Source organism: Saccostrea cucullata, unplaced genomic scaffold (assembly GCF_032062105.1).
Source record: "Saccostrea cucullata isolate Sc308-1 unplaced genomic scaffold, CSIRO_AGI_Scuc_v1 ctg4054, whole genome shotgun sequence".
Taxonomy (NCBI): Eukaryota; Metazoa; Mollusca; class Bivalvia; order Ostreida; family Ostreidae; genus Saccostrea; species Saccostrea cuccullata.
The window spans coordinates 11,406-31,484 of NW_026931787.1; the positions used below are offsets into that span (position 1 = coordinate 11,406).

At 34.8% G+C, this 20,079-nt stretch overlaps 1 protein-coding gene across 1 annotated transcript in view; it reads right to left on the reverse strand.

Annotated features, from left to right (window-relative positions):
- Positions 1–215: 215 nt before the first annotated feature.
- LOC134233531 (proprotein convertase subtilisin/kexin type 5-like) overlaps positions 216–20,079 on the reverse strand; it is a gene marked incomplete at both ends in the record, with an annotated part of 35,916 nt that continues 16,052 nt past the window's right edge. The window contains 11 exons of the mRNA XM_062715502.1: positions 216–522; positions 1,450–1,611; positions 3,623–3,784; positions 4,874–5,041; positions 5,509–5,670; positions 9,504–9,665; positions 9,789–9,947; positions 12,179–12,322; positions 18,005–18,160; positions 18,248–18,421; positions 18,586–18,753. Coding sequence (XP_062571486.1) covers positions 216–522; positions 1,450–1,611; positions 3,623–3,784; positions 4,874–5,041; positions 5,509–5,670; positions 9,504–9,665; positions 9,789–9,947; positions 12,179–12,322; positions 18,005–18,160; positions 18,248–18,421; positions 18,586–18,753 — 1,924 coding nt within the window. The remainder of the gene's footprint in view (positions 523–1,449; positions 1,612–3,622; positions 3,785–4,873; positions 5,042–5,508; positions 5,671–9,503; positions 9,666–9,788; positions 9,948–12,178; positions 12,323–18,004; positions 18,161–18,247; positions 18,422–18,585; positions 18,754–20,079) is intronic.

Here is a 20,079-nt window from a genome sequence, read left to right on the forward strand (position 1 = left end):
TTGCCTACTGAACTACCATACCAAATTTGAACTTAATTGGGCTACCATAAAAAAAGTTATTAGGAAAAAACAGAAAATTTGTGGACGGAAGAATGACAGACGGACAGACAGACAGAGTGATTACTATAGGGCACCCACAAATCCTTGCGGGGCCCTAACAATAAGGTCTTCTGCTGAAAACGGAAGATCTTAATTTAATTCCTGGTAATACACACCTGACATCTGGAATATCCACTTTAACATCAAGATCTGTGGGTGCCACAGCTCTCTTTTTCCTTCTTACTTTTGTGCAAGCATTAGATTGTACTCTTAGAGTTACGAAACACTCATTGACATTTACTTTCCTACAAAAATTAATAAAACGAGAGGCTAATGCAATAAGCCTCCGTATTATTCGAGCCCTAATGTTTGCCAATGCTGCACTTAAAGCATCTGGAACGTTACAATCCAAATCCATTCTGTATGTGAGAGAGAATATAAATGTCTGCTGCCTTACAACTGGAGCTGCAGTTGTTACAGTGACTGAAAAAAAACAACATTGTAATCAATCATCATTCCTTGAATTTAAAGAAATTTGGGGAGTCTAATTTATACAAACTAAATGCATGGAGTCCTACAGTGCAATTCAAAAATTTGCAAAGTTTGTACAAATTTTTTCCATTAGAGTGCTGAGTTAGGGATCTTCCACATCTTCAATATATATGTTCTACTATTACTGAGCAACACTTTAAACCCAGATACCCAACATTAAACAAGAGGCCCATTGGTCACAAATGCTGATCTTTGAACATTTTTTGAACGGATTAATGACTTCAAATTGTAACCTTGATAAAAATTGTTCCACCCCATCAGTGTTCTAAGTTTGATGTCTGCAAATCAAGCAAAGATTCTCAAAACACAGAGCAGACAATATCTTCTTATATCCAGAGTAGTTTGACTATATTGACCTTATGATCTAATTTTTAATAATTAAGGGTGATCACAGACTGCCCCTTTTGGGGTACAAGTGCACCAATTAAGTTTGAAGTCTGTAGAGCAAAAGGTTCTCTAATATCTTGAGCAGACAATATCTTTTTGTGCTTAGAATATTTTGACACTTGATCTTTGACTGCGCATCATCAAAGTCAACAGAATCATCCCTTTCTCTAGGGATAGCAGTGTATCAAGTTTTCATGTTTGTCATGGAAAAGGACCTCCAAATATGGAGTGGACATAACTTGACCAAAATACACACAGAAGCAAACAACATGCTCCCTTCTTTTAAAAGGGTACATAAATTTTTTTAAATGCAATTCATAAAAATCTTAGATCTTACAATTACGGTAACTCACATGCAAAACTTAAAGTACATTAATGCAAGGTAAAATATCTTGGAATGAAGTATGTCTTTAATCTGTTGGTTGCAATACTTTCTACATAATATGCATGAACTGAAAAGTGTTGCATTACCTGGTTGCCTGTAACACACTGAAGATTTGGATCCATATGTGATAAACCCTGAAGGACATTTGATGCAATATTGCGAGATGGATCTGTTGGTGTAGAAGTCTTTTGGACACTCCAAACAATTCCCAGAAGTTCTATCATACTCTGTGCCATTCTCACACAATACTGTTTAAAAGTGACAAGTTACAAGTAGATTGATCTGTTCACCTGCTATTGCAAATAACAACACATACAGGAATTAAAATACATTTGCAAAACCAAGGGTCTTTAACAAGACTTTCATTGGTTTTTCTTATCTAATCTATATTCAAATTTTGGGAAATACAGTCTTGATTATGAGAATACTGCTGTAAATAAAAGCAATATATTGGTCACATTGCAAATAATCTTCAGAAAAATTTGATGCTCTCTAGTAACACATGAATCTTCTACAAGTAAATTGGCAACTTTTCTTTTGTCCCTACGACATCCAAATCATATTATAGTTATTTACATGACCTACAATCAATTTCTATGGAAGCCAATTTAGGACCTATCAAAAAATATTTTGAATTCAATATATATAATTGTCGAATTTGTAAAAACGAATTTAATTCGTTATAACGAAAAAAAAAAATAGAATTTGTCAAAATGACTTCAACAAATTTGTTATAACAGATGAAATTCATTATAACAAATTAAGTACGGGTCTCTGTAAGAATCAGGCAATATATGTATAAAAGTGAATCATGAGGGTTCTCAGAATTTGATGATTTTTCAAACATAGGTTTCTCTTGCACTATTAACCACGTATGTAAAATGAAAATAATTTTGGGTCTTGGTTACTATGGAAACATGACCAAAGAAATTTTCCCTAGCAACCAGTCAATTTTCAATGTGCATGGACAAAAATATCACTAAACTTAGAGGCTTGTAATTGAATGTGAATACTACCAGAGGGGTTCATATATGATGTTATCACAAAGAAACATTTCAAGTGATAAAACCTTGGGGGCATTCACTCACATCAATACTTAGTACCCACTACTACTTGATGTTCTTTCATTTTGGCCTGTTTTCCCCCATTTCAGAAAATTTTTTTCTGCATTATATAATTAATTATAGCTACCCGATGGTGTCAACCCGGGTCCTTTCATGTAAACCGGATGGTGTCAACCCAGGTATCTCGAAATTATCCCAAGTATCTCAAAATATAACCTGACGGTGTCAACCCAGGTTCCATTCATTAGAACCCGATGGTGTCAACCCGGGTACCCTCATACACAACCTGATGGTGTCAACCCAGGTTTCTATGGTTACAGTTTTAGCTATAAATTCCTGACGGTGTGAACCCAGGAAGTTCTTTTTATTTTTTCTATATGTGAGTAGCCCCCGAGAAGGCCAAAATTTATTGTGTAAATGAAATGTATGATAGAGTTGTTTTGTTTTCCTTATGTTTTGATTTGTGTTCAATAAATGTGGAAATTTCAATTGCTCTTATTATATGTATAAATCAAGTGATAAAACCATGTAATACATTAAATTTTTATTTTCAGATATATCTTTTAGGGGCGATGGAAGATATGCACGTTTTGCCTTTTTTTGCTGATTCAGCATCTTCGTTAATTTGGGCAATTTTCAAGGCCATATATCTTAAAATTCTGAGAACCCTCATGATTCACCTTTTGCCTGATTCTTACAGAACCTGTACTTAAAAGAAATTGTTGTAACGAATTAAATTTGTTATAACAAATTCGGCAATTCGATATATCAAATTCAAAAATATTTTTGATAGGTCCTAATGGGCTTCCGTAAATTTCAAACAGGTAGTAAAATACTTCTCCTGGGCTAAAAGTTTATCAATAAAAAAATTACATCAACATGCAGCTGGATCATTAATTTCCAAAATAAACAACTAAAGAAATCATTTTGTAACATTTCATAATTATTTCTTTCCAAATCATTACTATGATAATTGGCAATACAAAATCAACCCACTTTTCAATGCCTTAAGCTGGATTTGACCCAAAAACAATATTGACAGACTAAATTTGCCATATATGAAAGTCATTTATGCAAGGCAGACTCTATGACACTGTTATGATAATACCTGTTATGAGCCTTAAATTTTCTTAGAAAACAACTTTCTTTGAATGCTACTAAAAAAGTTAACAACATGCTAATCTTGTTTATTTACCAATACAGTGGCTCTCTGAAGTTGCTCCGGATGTTTCTGTTGTGTTTTTATTTGAAGGACAATTTTTACAGGAAGTCTGGGATTGCTGATCCTGGAATGTTCCAACTGGACACTCTTTACATCCGGCTCCAGATGACCGATAGGTTCCCGGCGAACAGTCAGCTGTAAAACACTCTCATTATAATCATTCAAAGATATTAATTTTGTTTTATAAATTAATTCCTTCATGTAAAAAAATTTACTTTAGTCTATTATATCAGGGGTTGTTGAAGTATTTACTACTTTTTAAGAAATATCATCTACTCAATTGGTGATATCACCTATTCAGCTTTTGAATTAGTGATATTAAAAAAAATAGTGAAATCTTTACAAATAGGTGATTATTACCCCTTTGAACTTGTGATATCACATATTTGATTTGAGATGGTGATTTCATCTTTGCAAAATAACAGATATGACCTATCCAAATGAAGCAAGAGATATGATATCACCTTTTCAAATAGGTGATATCAATCTATCTGAATGGGTTATATTATAAATGCACTTGGTAATATCACTTATTTGAATATTTAGCTATTAGGAGAAATCATCTATTCAAACTACTGTGTGTGAAATCACATATTTTTGTTGGATCAAATTATCAGGTTTGAGGAAAATATATTGGTTTCCGGTGATTCAACTTCTTGGTTGGAGAAGTGATGAGTAGTTATGCATATATGAAATTTAAAATATTATGATGAATAGCCACAGTGGTCTCTAAATACTTTGAATAAAAAAAAAATTACATCAGGAAGCAATGAAAAAAAGTATTTATGTGTAAAAGACAACAAATCAAAAGAATCCTAGGGATGATACATACAACAGTGGAGGGGAATAAGTGATACATTTGTAACTGCTATGCAAGTTCCCAAAAAGGGAAAATTTGCTATGAGGTCCATTGTAAGGTTGATTGATTGATTGTATACTTTTTAACGTCCCTCTCCAGAATATTTCACTCATATGGAGACGTCACCATTGCCGGTGAAGGGCTGCAAATTTAGGCCTATGCTCGGCACTTACGGCCTTTGAGCAGGGAGGGATCTTTATCGTGCCACACCTGCTGTGACACGGGGCCTCGGTTTTTACGGTCTCATCCGAAGGACCGCCCCATTTAGTCGCCTTATATGACAAGCAAGGGGGTACTGAGGACCTATTCTAACCCAGATCCCCACGGGGATCCATTGTAAGATGTTAAGTTCAATTTATACTTACTTATATTGCATGCTCCACTAGAGATAGAGCCTGTGATTAGTGTCGTATTACCGTTAGGGCACTTGGTACAGGACTCACTGTTGCCAACGGATGACTTGTAATATCCCAGGTCACACTTCTTGCAAGTTTTACTCACAGAATTAAATTCCTCTCCTTTTTGGCAAATGGCTAAAACAAAACAGGATGTATGTACATTACAATTTTCAGCCTCATGATTGCTTAGTCAAGACATTTGCAACATCAAAGCCTTCACCACTGCATTATAAAAACATAGCTAATATGTACTATCATATCCCAATCTAATTAAATCATGCAAAAGTCAATTTATCAACCCCTTGGTAAATATTGTTGCCCTTCGGTTGCACCCTTGATGGACAGTTTTTACCTTGAGGCTGCATAACAAATGACTTGCCCTTGTACGATTCAATTAATGTATAATACAGGGAATTAAAAAAAAAAAAAAAAAAGAGAGAAAATGTAATAAACAGAAAATTTTATGTGTTTTATATTTACTATATTCAAGTTTTCTGCTTCTTCAATGAACTTCCAACAATGTAACTTTTGTTTTCTAAGGAAAAGTATTGAATCAAGAAGCATAACTTTATATTACGAGGCTTATACAGGATAGTACATACGGACACAGTCTGTCTGAATTATAGTCCCCTCTTGTTCTGTGGTCTGCATTGCTGGACACTGTAAACAGTCACTCTGTCCTCTGGCTGGCTGGTAGTATCCAACAGGACACTTCATACAGGTGTTATTACTACTGATTCTTTTTTCTCCTGCCTCACATACAACTGCAAAAAGATCGTGAACAATCTATCTCTGTCAGTGTTTATTCAAACTATTTCAATTAGTCATGTAGATCTTTTATGATTACAAGCAAATTGTACAAAAACGAGACACATTTAACAAGAGATGTTTGTAAAACACATGCCCCCTCACCCAAATAATTGGAATTGTTTTAAAGTCTAAGGGGCATAACTATGTCCAAAATGGCCCGATCACACCAAAAACAAAACTTAATTTAGATATTTTTAGGATAAATCTGCATACTTGCCAACTCACCCGATTTCGTCGGGTCACACCCGATTTTTCAACCTGTAACCCAATTATTTTTTATGACCCGGCAGGTCATGCTTATCACCCGATTTTTGCTGAACAACCTGAAAATCTCCCGATTTCTGGATTTGGTTCGTAAATTAGGTTGCACTTTTAATTTCCAGTTACAACCCAAGCTTAGATCTACGTAAACAATGACGATGGATTAATTATCACTGCAGGTGTAAACAATTAACTGAGTGTTGTTTTGACAAATCAATGTTTGAAGTCAATTAAAATGGTTTCTGATAGAACTAGATCGTTATCAGGGCCAACAGGAACAAATTGAACCAAACACATGTCTCTGATTGAACCAAGAAAAAGAGAAACAATATTTAGGCCATATAAAATTAATCTTAAGATTCTCATCCCCGCCCGCCCCTCTCAAAATGTCCCGCCCCTATGTTTTTTATTTTGATTTTTGGGTATTTTCATGTATTTTTATTTAGTAAGAATTTGGGTCAAAGTTTAAGAGTTATCTCCCGTCTGTATTAAAAGTTGCGTGTCGCTATTTATAGCAAAAACGCCATGTGAAGAATGGAGAAAAATCGGCAATAAAAGCAGTTTAAATGTGTAAGGAAAAGATAATTTGTCAGTATAGAGAAGGCAGAGAAGAAAAAATAGCATAAACACATATAGATACCATCACTGGCAGGAGCAAGTATGTAGAGAGATTGTAACTAAGTAAAAATAGACGAGGAAAGTCAAGTTATATATAACGATCTCCAGCTGTGTGACTTAGCTTTGAAATAAAAAAAAATCTTCAACATCGTAGACAGACTTAAGAGAAGGCCTAGATTTTTCAGTAGAATAATTATTAGAACATTTATACTGGTGTCTCATAATATCGCGGTACTTAATTCTTTTTGCATAAAAAGTGTTATTTCAAATTTTTAATTTAACTTATATTAAATGATATTTATAATTCTAACTATGGCCCAACTTTTTAGTGCAAAATTATTTTCTAATCTTGCGTCGTTTAATTCGAGGTCTATTTTTAAAACAGGCAGTCTTATTTATCTTCTAAATTGGGGAGTCCCATTGTATCGCGGCATGGGTAAACACGGAAACTTGTAGATGACATGGACCTCAATTTTTATTTTTGAATTTAGAATGTAATTCTACATGAAAAAATAAACAATTGTACAAATTTAAGACTTTTAAAGGCTGAACTTTCTTATATTTTTTACTAGGTTATAAATTTAATGGTCTAAATATAATAACCAGAAGTCTCTGTCGAGACTGAAGCTCTACTGGTTTGTACTTAAAAAGTACTTAAGCTGTTGGAAATTGAAACCTTACAACAGCAATAAATAGAAATAATGATCCTTGATTAAGTCTCCTTATGTTCTTAGTGTAGTCTACTTGCATGTCACATTATATTATAATCATACTAAAACTGTATTTGGAGGAGCATTTTGAGAGTAATTAACAGAAATTTCTATTCTTAGTAACTAAGGCAATAATGTTCATGGAAGTCAAAAACTGATACAGAGAATTATGTATTATAGTGTAGTTTACTTTTGTGCCAAGTATTATTGAAATCAGACCAAAACTGTAGGAGACGTAGCATTTTGAAAGAATTTCACAGAAATTTCTATTTTTAGCAACCACGGCAACACCATTCATTGAAATCAAAAAACCGATACAGAGAATGATGTATCTTAGTGTAGTCTACTTGTGTGCCAAGTTATAAAGAAATCAGACCAAAACTGTAGGAGGAGTAGCATTTTGAAAGTATTTCACAGAATTTTCTATTTTTAGTAACAACAACAACACCGCTCATCGAAATCTAAAACCGATACACAGAATTATGTATCTTAGTGTAGTCTACTTGTGTGCCAAGTTATATTGAAATCAGACCAAAACTGTAGGATGAGTAGCATTTTGAAAGAATTTCACAGAAATTTCTATTTTTAGTAACCACGGCAACACCGCATATCGAAATCAAAAACCAATACACAGAATTATGTATCTCAGTGTAGTCTACTTGGGTGCCAAGTTATATTGAAATCAGATCAAAACTGTAGGAGGAGTAGCATTTTCAAAAATTGTTTACAGACAGACAGACGGACGGACGACGGATGCATTACTATCGCATAAGCTCTTCTGGTCTCTGACCAGTAGAGCTAAAAACGGGAGTGGAAATCTGTAAAATTACGTTTTATTTGAATATTTTTTTCAAACAGCTGTTCCATGCTTCTCAATCATCAAAAAAGTAAACATTCAGATGTAACATACAGATTGTCAATCAACAAAAGGAATATAAGCTATGTATCAAATTTTTTGCTATATACTGCGATACAATGAAACCCGCGATATAATGAGAATCGAGTATATATAGATTTTGCAAAATAAGAAGTCACGCATACACAATTTATTGGTATCCCCACCTCATTTTGTTCAGGATGTGCCGTTTAATGTGTACTTGATAATTTGTTAATTAACAATAAATATTTAACTTTTAAAGAAAAAAATTTCTTTAAATATTTAAAAAAATATGAAAAGAATTAAATCTATTCATATTTGCATTAAGGTAATGAAAAAAAATGTGTAAGGGGCGTCCATTGTTTTGTTGATACTTAGGCCTATATATAAATTAACAATTATAAAAAATAAAATCCGCCCACCCGCCCCAATTTTTTTTGCAAATTAGGATGAGAATCTAAAGATTAATTTTACCTGGCCTTATGTACATATCAAGGAATCTTGAGAAAAAACTTTCATTCTAGATAAAATAAAGTGATCGAAGACAGTGTAGGCCTTACTTCACATTTAAAACATATTGCAGTAGTTAATTAATTAAGAGAGAGGAAAAATAACTTCAAAACTGAAATTGGTATACTTTCAAATTCAGCAGAAACTGAAAAGGTTTTTTTTTTTTTTTTTTTAAAAATGCACACTGAAATATGAAACCTTCAATTCTCATTTTTAACATGTAAATCAATAAATCAAATTATGTATGAACTTTTTGTCATAGTAAATTAAATCCTTTTTCAATAAAAAAAATTCCCAATACACAAAATCTTTGTATATATATGTATAAAATTTAATCATGGTAAATATGTCATGAATGTTGTTACGCGTTATGACCAGATTTTTTACTTTCCAAATCTGGTCATGTCCAGATTTTTACATGCTGGAGGTTGGCAAGTATGTAATTCTGTATACCAAATTTTATTTCAATATGTGCAACCGGCGCTGTGAAGAATATGAACGGAAACTTGGTAGACCTACAGACAGACAGCAGCAAAGCAATATGCCCTCCCATATGCCCTCCCTTCTTTGATAGAATATGAAGGGAAAAGATTGTTGCAATTTTTAAATGTCATATTGTGACACAAGCATCACAATTCTATGATATATTTACATCCACTGAAAATTATTTCCTTTATTTCTTATGAAGATGATTGCCATTAAGCCAGAAAAAATGTACTTTTTCTGCAACAGTTGCAACATAAATTCCTGTAGTAACGAACAAAGAAAGGCATTTTATTGTTTTAGTTAACTCTTCATCAAATCAACTTACTTATGGAACAGTTTGATGCTATTGTTGATCCCCTAGAGGGAGTGGTGTAATTGCTACTACAGGCCGTACAGTTGTCATTTCCTGTAGTGGTCTTATAGTAGCCTATCATACAATCATCACATTGCCCAGTAGAATTTAGGTATTTCCCAGGAACACAATATGCTGTGAACAAAGTTTACAATTAATTGCAAGAGGTGTCAAATTAGTTTTATTATTTTCCCTCTATCAGTTTTTTTTTTAAAACAGTTTTCTTTGGTATATATAAACAAAGAAAATCACACATACGGTCATTGCAGTCATTTGGACTAACTGAAGCCACACTGGTTGTAAGAAATCCATCAGGACATTTGGTGCATTCATCATTTCCTCTGACTGCCTTGTAAAATCCCCTAATGCATGGAATACAGCTGTTCTGATGAAAGTAGAAGCCCACGTCACAGAACACTGAAATTGTATGTTGGAGAGATGATTATATATTTTTAATTAAAATTATATTATAGTATTGAAAAAGAAGAAGGTACAGTTTCAATACAAACTAGAACTGTCCAAACGGGACAAAATACCCCCCGCTGGGTTTTTCAGAAGTAAGTTTTTCCATAATAAAGATATGTATCAAAAACAAATTATGAAATTTTTATTCCAGTGACCTTGAACTTCCCCAAATAACCTTGGGTCAAGGTCATGACACACCCTTGGATCATGGGCAATCTTTCAGTGAAATGAGAACCTTCCAAGTTTATCCATAAGAAAGATATGGACTGGACACGAATTATGAAATTTTTCTTCCAGTGACCTTGAACTTCCCCAAATGACCTTGGGTCAAGGTCATGACACACCCTTGGGTCATGGGCAATCTTTGTGTGAAATAAAAACCTACCAAGTTTATCCATAAGAAAGATATGGACCGGACACGAATTATGAAATTTTTCTACAAGTGACCTTGAACTTCCCAAAATGACCTCGGGTCAAGGTCATGACACACCCTTGGGTCATGTGCAATCTTTGTGTGAAATGAGAACCTACCAAGTTTGTCCATAAGAAAGATATGGACCGGATACAAATTATCTTCCAGTGACCTTGAACTTCCCAAAATGACCTTGGGTCAAGGTCAGGACACACCCTTGGGTCATGGGCAATCTTTGTGTGAAATGAGAACCTATCAAGTTTATCCATAAGAAAGATGTGGACCGGACAGGGAATATAAAAAAATTTCTTCCAGTGACCTTGAACTTTCCCAAAAGACCTTGGGTCAAGGTCATGACACACCCTTGGGTCATGGGCAATCTTTGTGTGAAATGAGAACCTACCAAGTTTATCCATAAGAAAGATATGGACCGGACACAAATCATGACATTCTTCTTCCAGTGACCTTGAACTTCCCCGAATGACCTTGGGTCAAGGTCATGACACACACTTAGGTCATGAGCAATCTTAGTGTGGAGTAGTAGATTCTAATGTCCCTCTGTAAGAAAGATATGGACCGGACACAAATGCACAGACAGACGGACAGCTGGACAGACAGACAGACGGACAAGGTGATTCCTATATACCCCCTCAAACTTCGTTTGCAGGGGGTATAATAAAGCCCTATATTTTTCTAAAATATGAAAGTAATATAAGAAATTAAAATGAATTCTTTCTGAATCATAGGAATTCTCTGCAGTAAGAAGTCACCAATGGTTTTTCTCATATGACCTCCTAAATGCCAATTGTGACGTCATTAACACTGCATTTTTCCCATATTTTCTTGAAAAGTTGCAAAAGGTCTCAAAATTCATTGGAATTTTCTGTCAGAAAATATACTCTGCCACCGTCGCCCGGAACAATTTTGAGATATGTGATTTTTCATAGCTTTTTGCACAATATATCCAAAAATTAAAGCGGATGACGGTGGCGGACACTATCTTCTAAAGGAAAATTAGCATAAAAACGAGTCATTTTGAAGCTTTTCTGCATTAAACTTAAAAAATATATCAAATTAATTACGTCATATTTTCAAGAAAGGCTCTTCTTCATGCAATATTCTTTAATGATTCATCATATTCATCTACTCAGCTATTGTCAAAGCCAATTTCATAACTTTTTAAGAACATTAAATTTTTAGGGCACAATACGTATACAGCTCAAACGTACTGTCTTCTTTATTTCTTATCAAAAATGTACTCAAAGGAATGTATGGAATATGCTGAGATAATGAACAGTATATAGTCACAGATTTTAATTTCTTATTTACATGCAGGAATTAACCTTGGGCATAAAATGCTGAAATAATTTTTTTTGTAAGTTCATAAAAAGAGGAAATTTAAAGTAAAATGTTCATCAGATGTGAAATGTAGTTTCACTTGACTTTGCTATTTTATGCACTCTTAATATAGTCATTAAAATGATGAAATTCAGCCCCCACCTCTCAATTGTGCTCACCATGCAACCACTGGGGAGATCTAGTTTTAGACCATGCTGTATTTTAAATACAGACAAGTTAGCCACCACAACAGAATATATATGGCTTATTCTGAACGGGGAAATAGCTCCGCTTACTGAGGTCCCATACTGTATTGTTAATACAGCACTAGAACAGCAAACATCAAAGAAAAAGAATGATAACGTGTCACAAATATGTAATGAAATTCAGGTTATAAACTTCCCATAAAAACCTTCTAGCAGAAAAAACTTACATGAGTCACAGTCAGTGCGTTGGTCGTTGGCTGTATAATTGCCAGTACATTTTGTGCAAGTGCTGATTCCTGGTGAACTTTTGGCATACCCCTCCTTACATGGAATACATACTGTTTGTCCCTCTTTTCCAGCTGGACAGAAAACTGTAAGAACAAAAAAAAAATATTGAACAGATAAAAAATATAGCATTGTATGACAGAAAACTGTTTTAAACAAGAGGCGCATGGGCCTTAAAGGTCACCTGAGCATTATGCAACAACTTTCCAGTGATTGAATTTGATTCATGATTTAAACCAGATGCTATGGCATTCACAATTTTAATGGCATCATTGATCATCATAACTATACACTTAGCAGTTGCTTAGTTAGGTTACTTAATACCCATAGGCAAGGCAGAGGAACAAAAAAAAATCATTTCAACTAATCAATTATTTTAGGCAATAATCAGTAGTGCCCCTACCTCACATGAACCCCTGACCCTTAGGCCTAGATCCACACATTGCACAATTGTTAAAAAGGCATCCTTGCTTTTCAAAAATACTTGATTAATACTGAGGAGCAGATTTCAAACAATTCATTCATTTTCAGTCTATAAGTACAGCCCCCCCCCTCTACAATACCCCTGACCCTGGGGCCTTGAAATTAACAATTCTGGAAGAATGGGTCTTGGTTCATAACTATAGGTAGTGCAACTGCTTAATACCCAGGAGCAGAGAAGATTTTCAAAGAATTCATGAATTTTCACTACATAATCAATAGAGCCCCCCCCCCAACACCAGAACCCCTGACTCTTAGGTCCTAAAATTCACAATTTTGGCAGAGGCATTCTTGCTCATTATAACTATGCACTTAGTTAGTTTATTTAATACCTAGGAGCAGAGAAGAAGACTTTCAAAGAATTCACGTATTTTCACTATATAATCAATAGAGCCCCCCCCCCCCCCCCCCAACACAAGAACCCTGACTCTGGGACTTTAAAATTCACAATTTTAGTAGAGGCACTCTTGCTCATTATTATAACTATGCACTTAGTTAGATTATTTAATTCCTAGGAGCAGAGAAGAAGACTTTCAAAGAATTCACATATTTTCACTATATAATCAATTGAGCCTCCCCCCCAACACAAGAACCCCTGACCCTGGGGCCCTAAAATTCACAATTTTAGTAGAGGCACTCATGCTCATCATAACTATGTTAGTTTATTTAATATCTAGGAGCAGAGATGAAGATTTTCAAAGAATTCACATATTTTCACTATATAATCAATTGAGCCTCCCCCCCAACACCAGAACCTCTGACCCTGGGGCCCTAAAATTCACAATTTTGATAAAGACACTCTTGCTCATCATAACTATGCACTTAGTTAGTCTATTTAAAATCCAGGATCAGAGAAGAAGATTTTCAAAGAATTCATGTATTTTCCCTATATAATAAATAGGGCCCCACCCTAACACCAGAACCCCTGACCCTGGGGCCATAAAATTCACAATTTTGGTAGAGGCACTCTTGCTCAGCATAACTATGTACATAGTTTGTTTATTTAATAACCAGGAGCAGTGAAGAACATTTTCACAGAAATCATGCATTTTCACTATATACTTATTTAGCCCCGCCCTAGCACTAGAACCCCTGACCCCAGGGCCATGAATTTCACAATTTTGGTAGAGGACTCAATGCTGATTACAATCATGCAAACAGTTTGACTGCTTGATGTCCAGGAGTAAAGAAGAAGATTTTTAAAGATTGCATTAATTTTAGTGGTTTTGGCCCCACCCCTCAGACCCCAGGGGGGAAGGGATCATAAAATTCACAATTTTTGTTCCCCTTCAACCATAGATGCTTTGTGCAAAATTTGGTTGAAATTAGTTCAGTAGTTGCAGAGAAGAAGCTGAAAATGTTCAAATGTTAACGCACAACGCACGATGACGGACGAAAACAGATAGCAATAGGTCACCTGAGTTTACTCAGGTGACCTAAAAAGATCATAAAATCATGGCTTAAAAAATTACATATTTTACAATTTCAACCCTGTATGAAAGAAAACTGTTTTAAACTAGAACTGTCCAAGAGGGACAAATACCCCCGCTGGGATTTCAGAGTAGGTGCCAATTCAGAAATATTTTATGGATCTAGTAAGAGGTGTTCACTACTGTTTAATAAAGTGCCCCGCCACAGCATGATACGCCCATCAAATATTGTTCAATAATCATAAATTGGTTAGGGTGCAAGAAAATCAAATAACCTTGATTAACATATTGACAAAGATTTCAATGATCTAATTTTCATTTCTTATCATTTTTAAAATATTGTACATACATCTCTAAGAGACTTACAATGTAGGGATTAATTAAAACAAATAGTATATCATATAATTCTAAACTGGCTGTGTTAGAGCTTAACAAATATCCATCTGCAGCTTTAAATTGTTAATTGCATATTATGAAATAATGGAAATGCTACTCTAATAAAAAAAAATCAAAAATTAATTATTCTTTAGACTATAAAATTCTAAGTGAGACATGACTGCAATTTGTTGCAAATATATAAAAATTGAAATGTATTTTTTCTTTAATGAACACATGTATAATTAATTTTAATTATATTATACAATACTAATTCAGTTTTAATCATACACTAAAACATCAATTTGTTTTAATTACATTACACCAATTGAAAGATCTTTATCTGGACTACAGCCATCAAGAACTCTTAATTAACACAAGCAACTATAAGGCCATTTCTTTTTGCCCAACTCCCAAGAGATAAATTAAGATAACACTACATGATCAGTTCTAGAGATGCTCTTGCTAGTTAACTCATGAACAATGAACTCATTAATTTCTCTCTAATTTGACATGCACATTTCTGCTATCCAAATTCTCCTTGACCGGTGCTTGATAATTATGCCCATGGGACAAACTGAATTCCTCTCAAAACATTAACATTTATTACAGAATTTGCTGTAAAGTATATGATGAAAAAATAAGTTTTTACTTAGGCAAAAAAAAATTAATTTCTTGGTGCTCTGGCCCTCCCTCATCTCTTCCAAGGGTGACTCAGTGACCCTTTTCATTGCTTAATCAATAAAATAAAAACAAATCACCTCCCTCATCATTTTTTGAGGTTTTGTACAATTTAAAAAGCTGCCTCATCATGTTTTGGGGGCAATAAAAAAGAAAAAACAAGAGGCCCAGGGGCCACAGCGCTCACCTGAGTACCTCGGCTAGGAAAAAGCACATATCAGATAAGAACTGAAAGTTTACTGAGGTGGGGGGGGGGGGGGGGGCTTGAATTTTAACCCCCCAGGGGCTCATGATCAAGAATGCTTCCACATAAGCTTCACTTTTTCTGGCCCAGTGGTTCTTGAGAAGAAGATTTTCAAAGATTTTTCCTATATATTTCTATATTAAACTTTGATTCCCCATTGTGGCCCCGCCCTTCCCCCTGGGGTCATGATTTGAACAATTTAGAATCTACATTATACCAGGATGCTTCCACATAAGTTTCAGCTTTACTGGCCCAGTGGTTCTTGAGTAGAAGGTTTTCAAAGATTTTTCCTATATATTTCTATGTAAAACTTTGATACCCTATAGTGGCCCCGCCCTTCCCCCGGGGGTCATTATTTGAACAATTTAGAATCTACACTATACCAGGATGCTTTCACATAAGTTTCAGCTTTTCTGGCCCAGTGGTTCTTGAGAAGAAGATTTTCAGCTTTACTGGCCCAGTGGTTCTTGAGAAGAAGATTTTCAAAGATTTTTCCTATATATTTCTATGTAAAACTTTGATTCCCAATTGTGGCCCCTCCCTTTCCCCGGGGGTCATTGTTACGAAATTCATTTCGTCACTGTTGTGTATTTCATTGATCACTCGCAGCGTATGCAGTTGTTATTAGCATATTGATATGTACATGATTGTTTGTTATTAAATAATTGATAAAAAGCTGTAAAAGAAACAAGTTATATGCTGTCAATCATATAATATTGTTTTAGAATCAGGTTCACTGTATTTCGACCCGGTCTCGATCTCGATAGCATGTTTGAAGTCAATTATCACGTTTCGTCTTTGAACATTGTATTGTCATTGTTTAAATCAACTTAATAACGTAATAGCTACTTGTACTTATCGTATTTTGGAAGATAAAATCCCATTTTGTATGGTTAGTAATGATTTTCTATTAGAAAACTTCTCTGCGTGCACTTTCCCTGATTTGTTTATAACGGAAGTGGCGTAGGGTCATTCTGGGTCAGCGATTGGCTAATTGAGGTTACTGGGTACAGTAAAGGTATATAAAGAAGCGAAAATTCGTCTGCTGCAGGAGAAGGGGGGAGAAGTTGGGAGGATACGGAAGCCTCCAGATTATTATTTTAGAAGTGCTCCCATCATTGGTAATCATTAAAGGGATGGCAGACCCTATGCAGACCAGATGGGTAATTATATTAGTCAAGTTATATTAAATTGAGACGCTGAGATATCCTTGTGGGAGACCCATAAGTAGAGTGGGAGACCCATGGACGGGAAAACTTATGGGAGAATTTATGGGAGTTACAATTTATTAATAAAACTATATAGGGCTTATAGAATAGGTATAAATAAATTATATTAAATCAAGGAAAGTATATTTTGGTACAAGTAGTTAATTTTTATAATTATTTTGGGAGATTTAGATATTTTACCTATGGGTTGTGGGAGTGACTTCACTTTATAAAAGACTGATATTGTATTGTGATTTTTATTATAACAATACTTACATTTATTTGTACAAAGTGTAAATAAATTTTATTTGTTGAACTTTTATCCTGACTTAATTATTAATTTATAAGTTAACATACGAGAATGGAAAGCCCACACCTTTGCCCCACTCTCTCCCGAGGTGGGAGGCGCAACATCATGATTTGAACAATTTAGAATCTACACTACCCCAGGATGCTTCCACATACGTTTCAGCTTTACTGGCCCAGTGGTTCTTGAGAAGAAGATTTTTTAATGACCCAACCCTATTTTTGTCTTTTCTTGATTATCTCCCCTTGCGAGGGAGTATGTCCCTTTATTTTAATAATTTAAATTCCCCTTCACGCAAGGATGTTTTGTACCAAGTTTGGTAAAAATTGGCCCAGTGGTTCTTGAGAAGAAGTCGAAAATGTGAAAAGTTTACAGACGGACAGACAGACGGACGACGGACAAAATGTGATCAGAAAAGCTCACTTGAGCCTTCGGTCCAGGTGAGCTAAAAAGGCCTGAGAACCAAGTAATTAACTTTGCATGGCCTTAATTTAGCATTTTAAATAAGGCTACAACTATATTTTTACATTTTTTTGGATTATGAAATTAAAAATTTTAAAGACTTAGTTTTTTTTTTTAAAAATCACTTAAAGGTCACAGTTACCTTTAAATAGGTCGTGACACATCTTCTACCCAAGATGCATAATTTTTCCAAGTTTGATGATTATAAGTCTAATAGTTTTCTAATAATGAGCCAAACAAAATCACAAAATAAAAAATAAAAAACGCCTGCAAAATGCAGAAAAATCATCCAATCATGATGAAAATACCAGGTGCACACCTTCATATGGTGTATAATAAGTGTATAAATTTTCAGACAAATCCATCCAACAGTTTCTGAGAAACGGTCCGCATAAAATCTTGTCTACAGAGGGACAGACAGACAGACATGGTGATTCCAATATACCCCCCTAAACTTCGTTTGCGGGGGTATAAAAAAGATCATAAAACCATGGCTTAAAAAATTACGTATTGTACAATTTCAACCCTTATATTGTCTCAAAAGAATATAAAGGATAATAATATGTTTTGCCCTGACATACTCTGGCAATCCTCTGCACTAGTTGCTCCTGTTGAACTAGTATTTAGGTCTGGTCCACAGGGTTTGCAAGAAATTTGGTGGCGGTTTGGCTGGTAGGTTGCAAAGTCACAAGGGAGACAATCACTACCATTAATGTATGACCCTGGACTGCAATCCACTGAAGAATACAATACATAGAATACCAGTCATAAAATTCCTAAGTTTTTGTCCATAATTTAAGCTTTTTAGTAAAAACTATACATACAAAGAGTGCAGTTGTCTTGAGATATCATTCCAGGACCCGTGGTGGTATAATTAACTCGACACATAGTGCATCCCTCAAATTTCATGGTGAAATTCCCATTGTTCCATGTTCCTTTGGGACAAGCTTCACAAGCACTTGATGTAGAATTATAAAACTGCCCTTGGGAACACACAGCTGTGAAAAATATATTGAAATTCTTGACATTTATTGTTGGTTTAAAATCCAGCCAACAAATGCTTGCATTCTATCTACAGCAATTCAAGTTTTTTTATTTATTGATTTCAACAAAATCACAAATGAAAAGAAAATCATTAGTATTGTAGATATTTATGACTTACGAAGACAATCAGAGGAGCTATTGGACATTTTCTGCTTTGTGCCGGTAGCATCTGGACATGCTTTACACTTGTCTATAGATGTTGGTACATCCACTGACTGATGGTAATCTAATTCACAATCAGCACAACCACCACTACTTCCTATCTCTTGGCCACTGCTACAAATATCTGTCGATGTCAAATAATTAGTGCATTACAACACAGCAAAATTACATATAAATCTGGTATAAAATTTTATGATATTATGTAGAATCTTTAAAAAAAATGAAATATGGATCTTATATAATATAAAAGCAAAAAAAACAAGAGGTCCACGGGCCTTACAGGTCACCTGAGCATTATGCAACAACTTTCCAGTTACAGTGTATTGAATTTGATTCATGTTTTACATCAGATGCTATATGGCATTCACAATTTTGAAAGGGCACCATTGATCATCATAACAATAAACTTAGCAGTTGCTAAGTTTGGTTACTGAATACCCATACGCAGGGTAGGGGAACAAAAATGCACTCCAACTAATCAGTAATATTCATCAATAATCAGTAGTGCCCCTAACACTCTGACATAAACCCCTGACCCTAGGTTGCACAAATTTTTAAAAGGCAACCTTAAAATTGCCTATCAAAAAGTAAATAAATGTTTTATAAATACAAAGGACCAGATTTCAAGCAATTAATTCATTTTCAGTATATAAGTAGAGACCCCCCACCCCTGACCCTGGGGCCTTGAAATTCACAATTCTGCAAGATTAGGGCCCTTGCTCATCATAACTATATAGGTAGTTCATCTGCTTCATACCCAGAGACAGAGAAGAAAATTTTCAAAGATTTAATGTATTTTTTCACTATATAATCAATAGAGCCCGACCCTAACACCAGAACCCCAGACTCTGGTGCAATGAAATTCATAATTTTAGAAGAGGCATTCTTGCTCATCATAACTATGCACTTACTTAGTTTATTTAATACCTAGGAGCAGAGAAGAAAATTTTCAAAGAATTCGTGTATTTTCACTTTATAATCAATAAAGCCCCCCCCCCCCCCCCCACTAGAACCATTGAAGCTGGGGGCATAAAATTCACACTTTTTGTAGAGGCACTCTTGCTCATCATAACTATGCACTTAGTTAGTTTATTTAATACCTAGGAGCAGAGAAGAAGATTTTCAAAGAATTCATGTATTTTCACCATATGATCAATAGAGCCCCCCCCCCCCCCAAACACCAGAACCTTTGATAATAGGGCCATTAAATTCACAATTTTGGTTGAGGCACACTTGCTCATCATAACTATGCACTTAGTTAGTTTATATAATACCTAGGAGCAGAGGAGAAGATTTTCAAGGAATTCACATATTTTCACTATATAATCAATAGAGCCCCCCCCCACACACACACCAGAACCCTTGACCCTGGGGCCATAGAATTCACAATCTTGGTTGAGGAACACTTGCTTATCATAACTATGTACTGTAACGAAAAAAATATAAGATT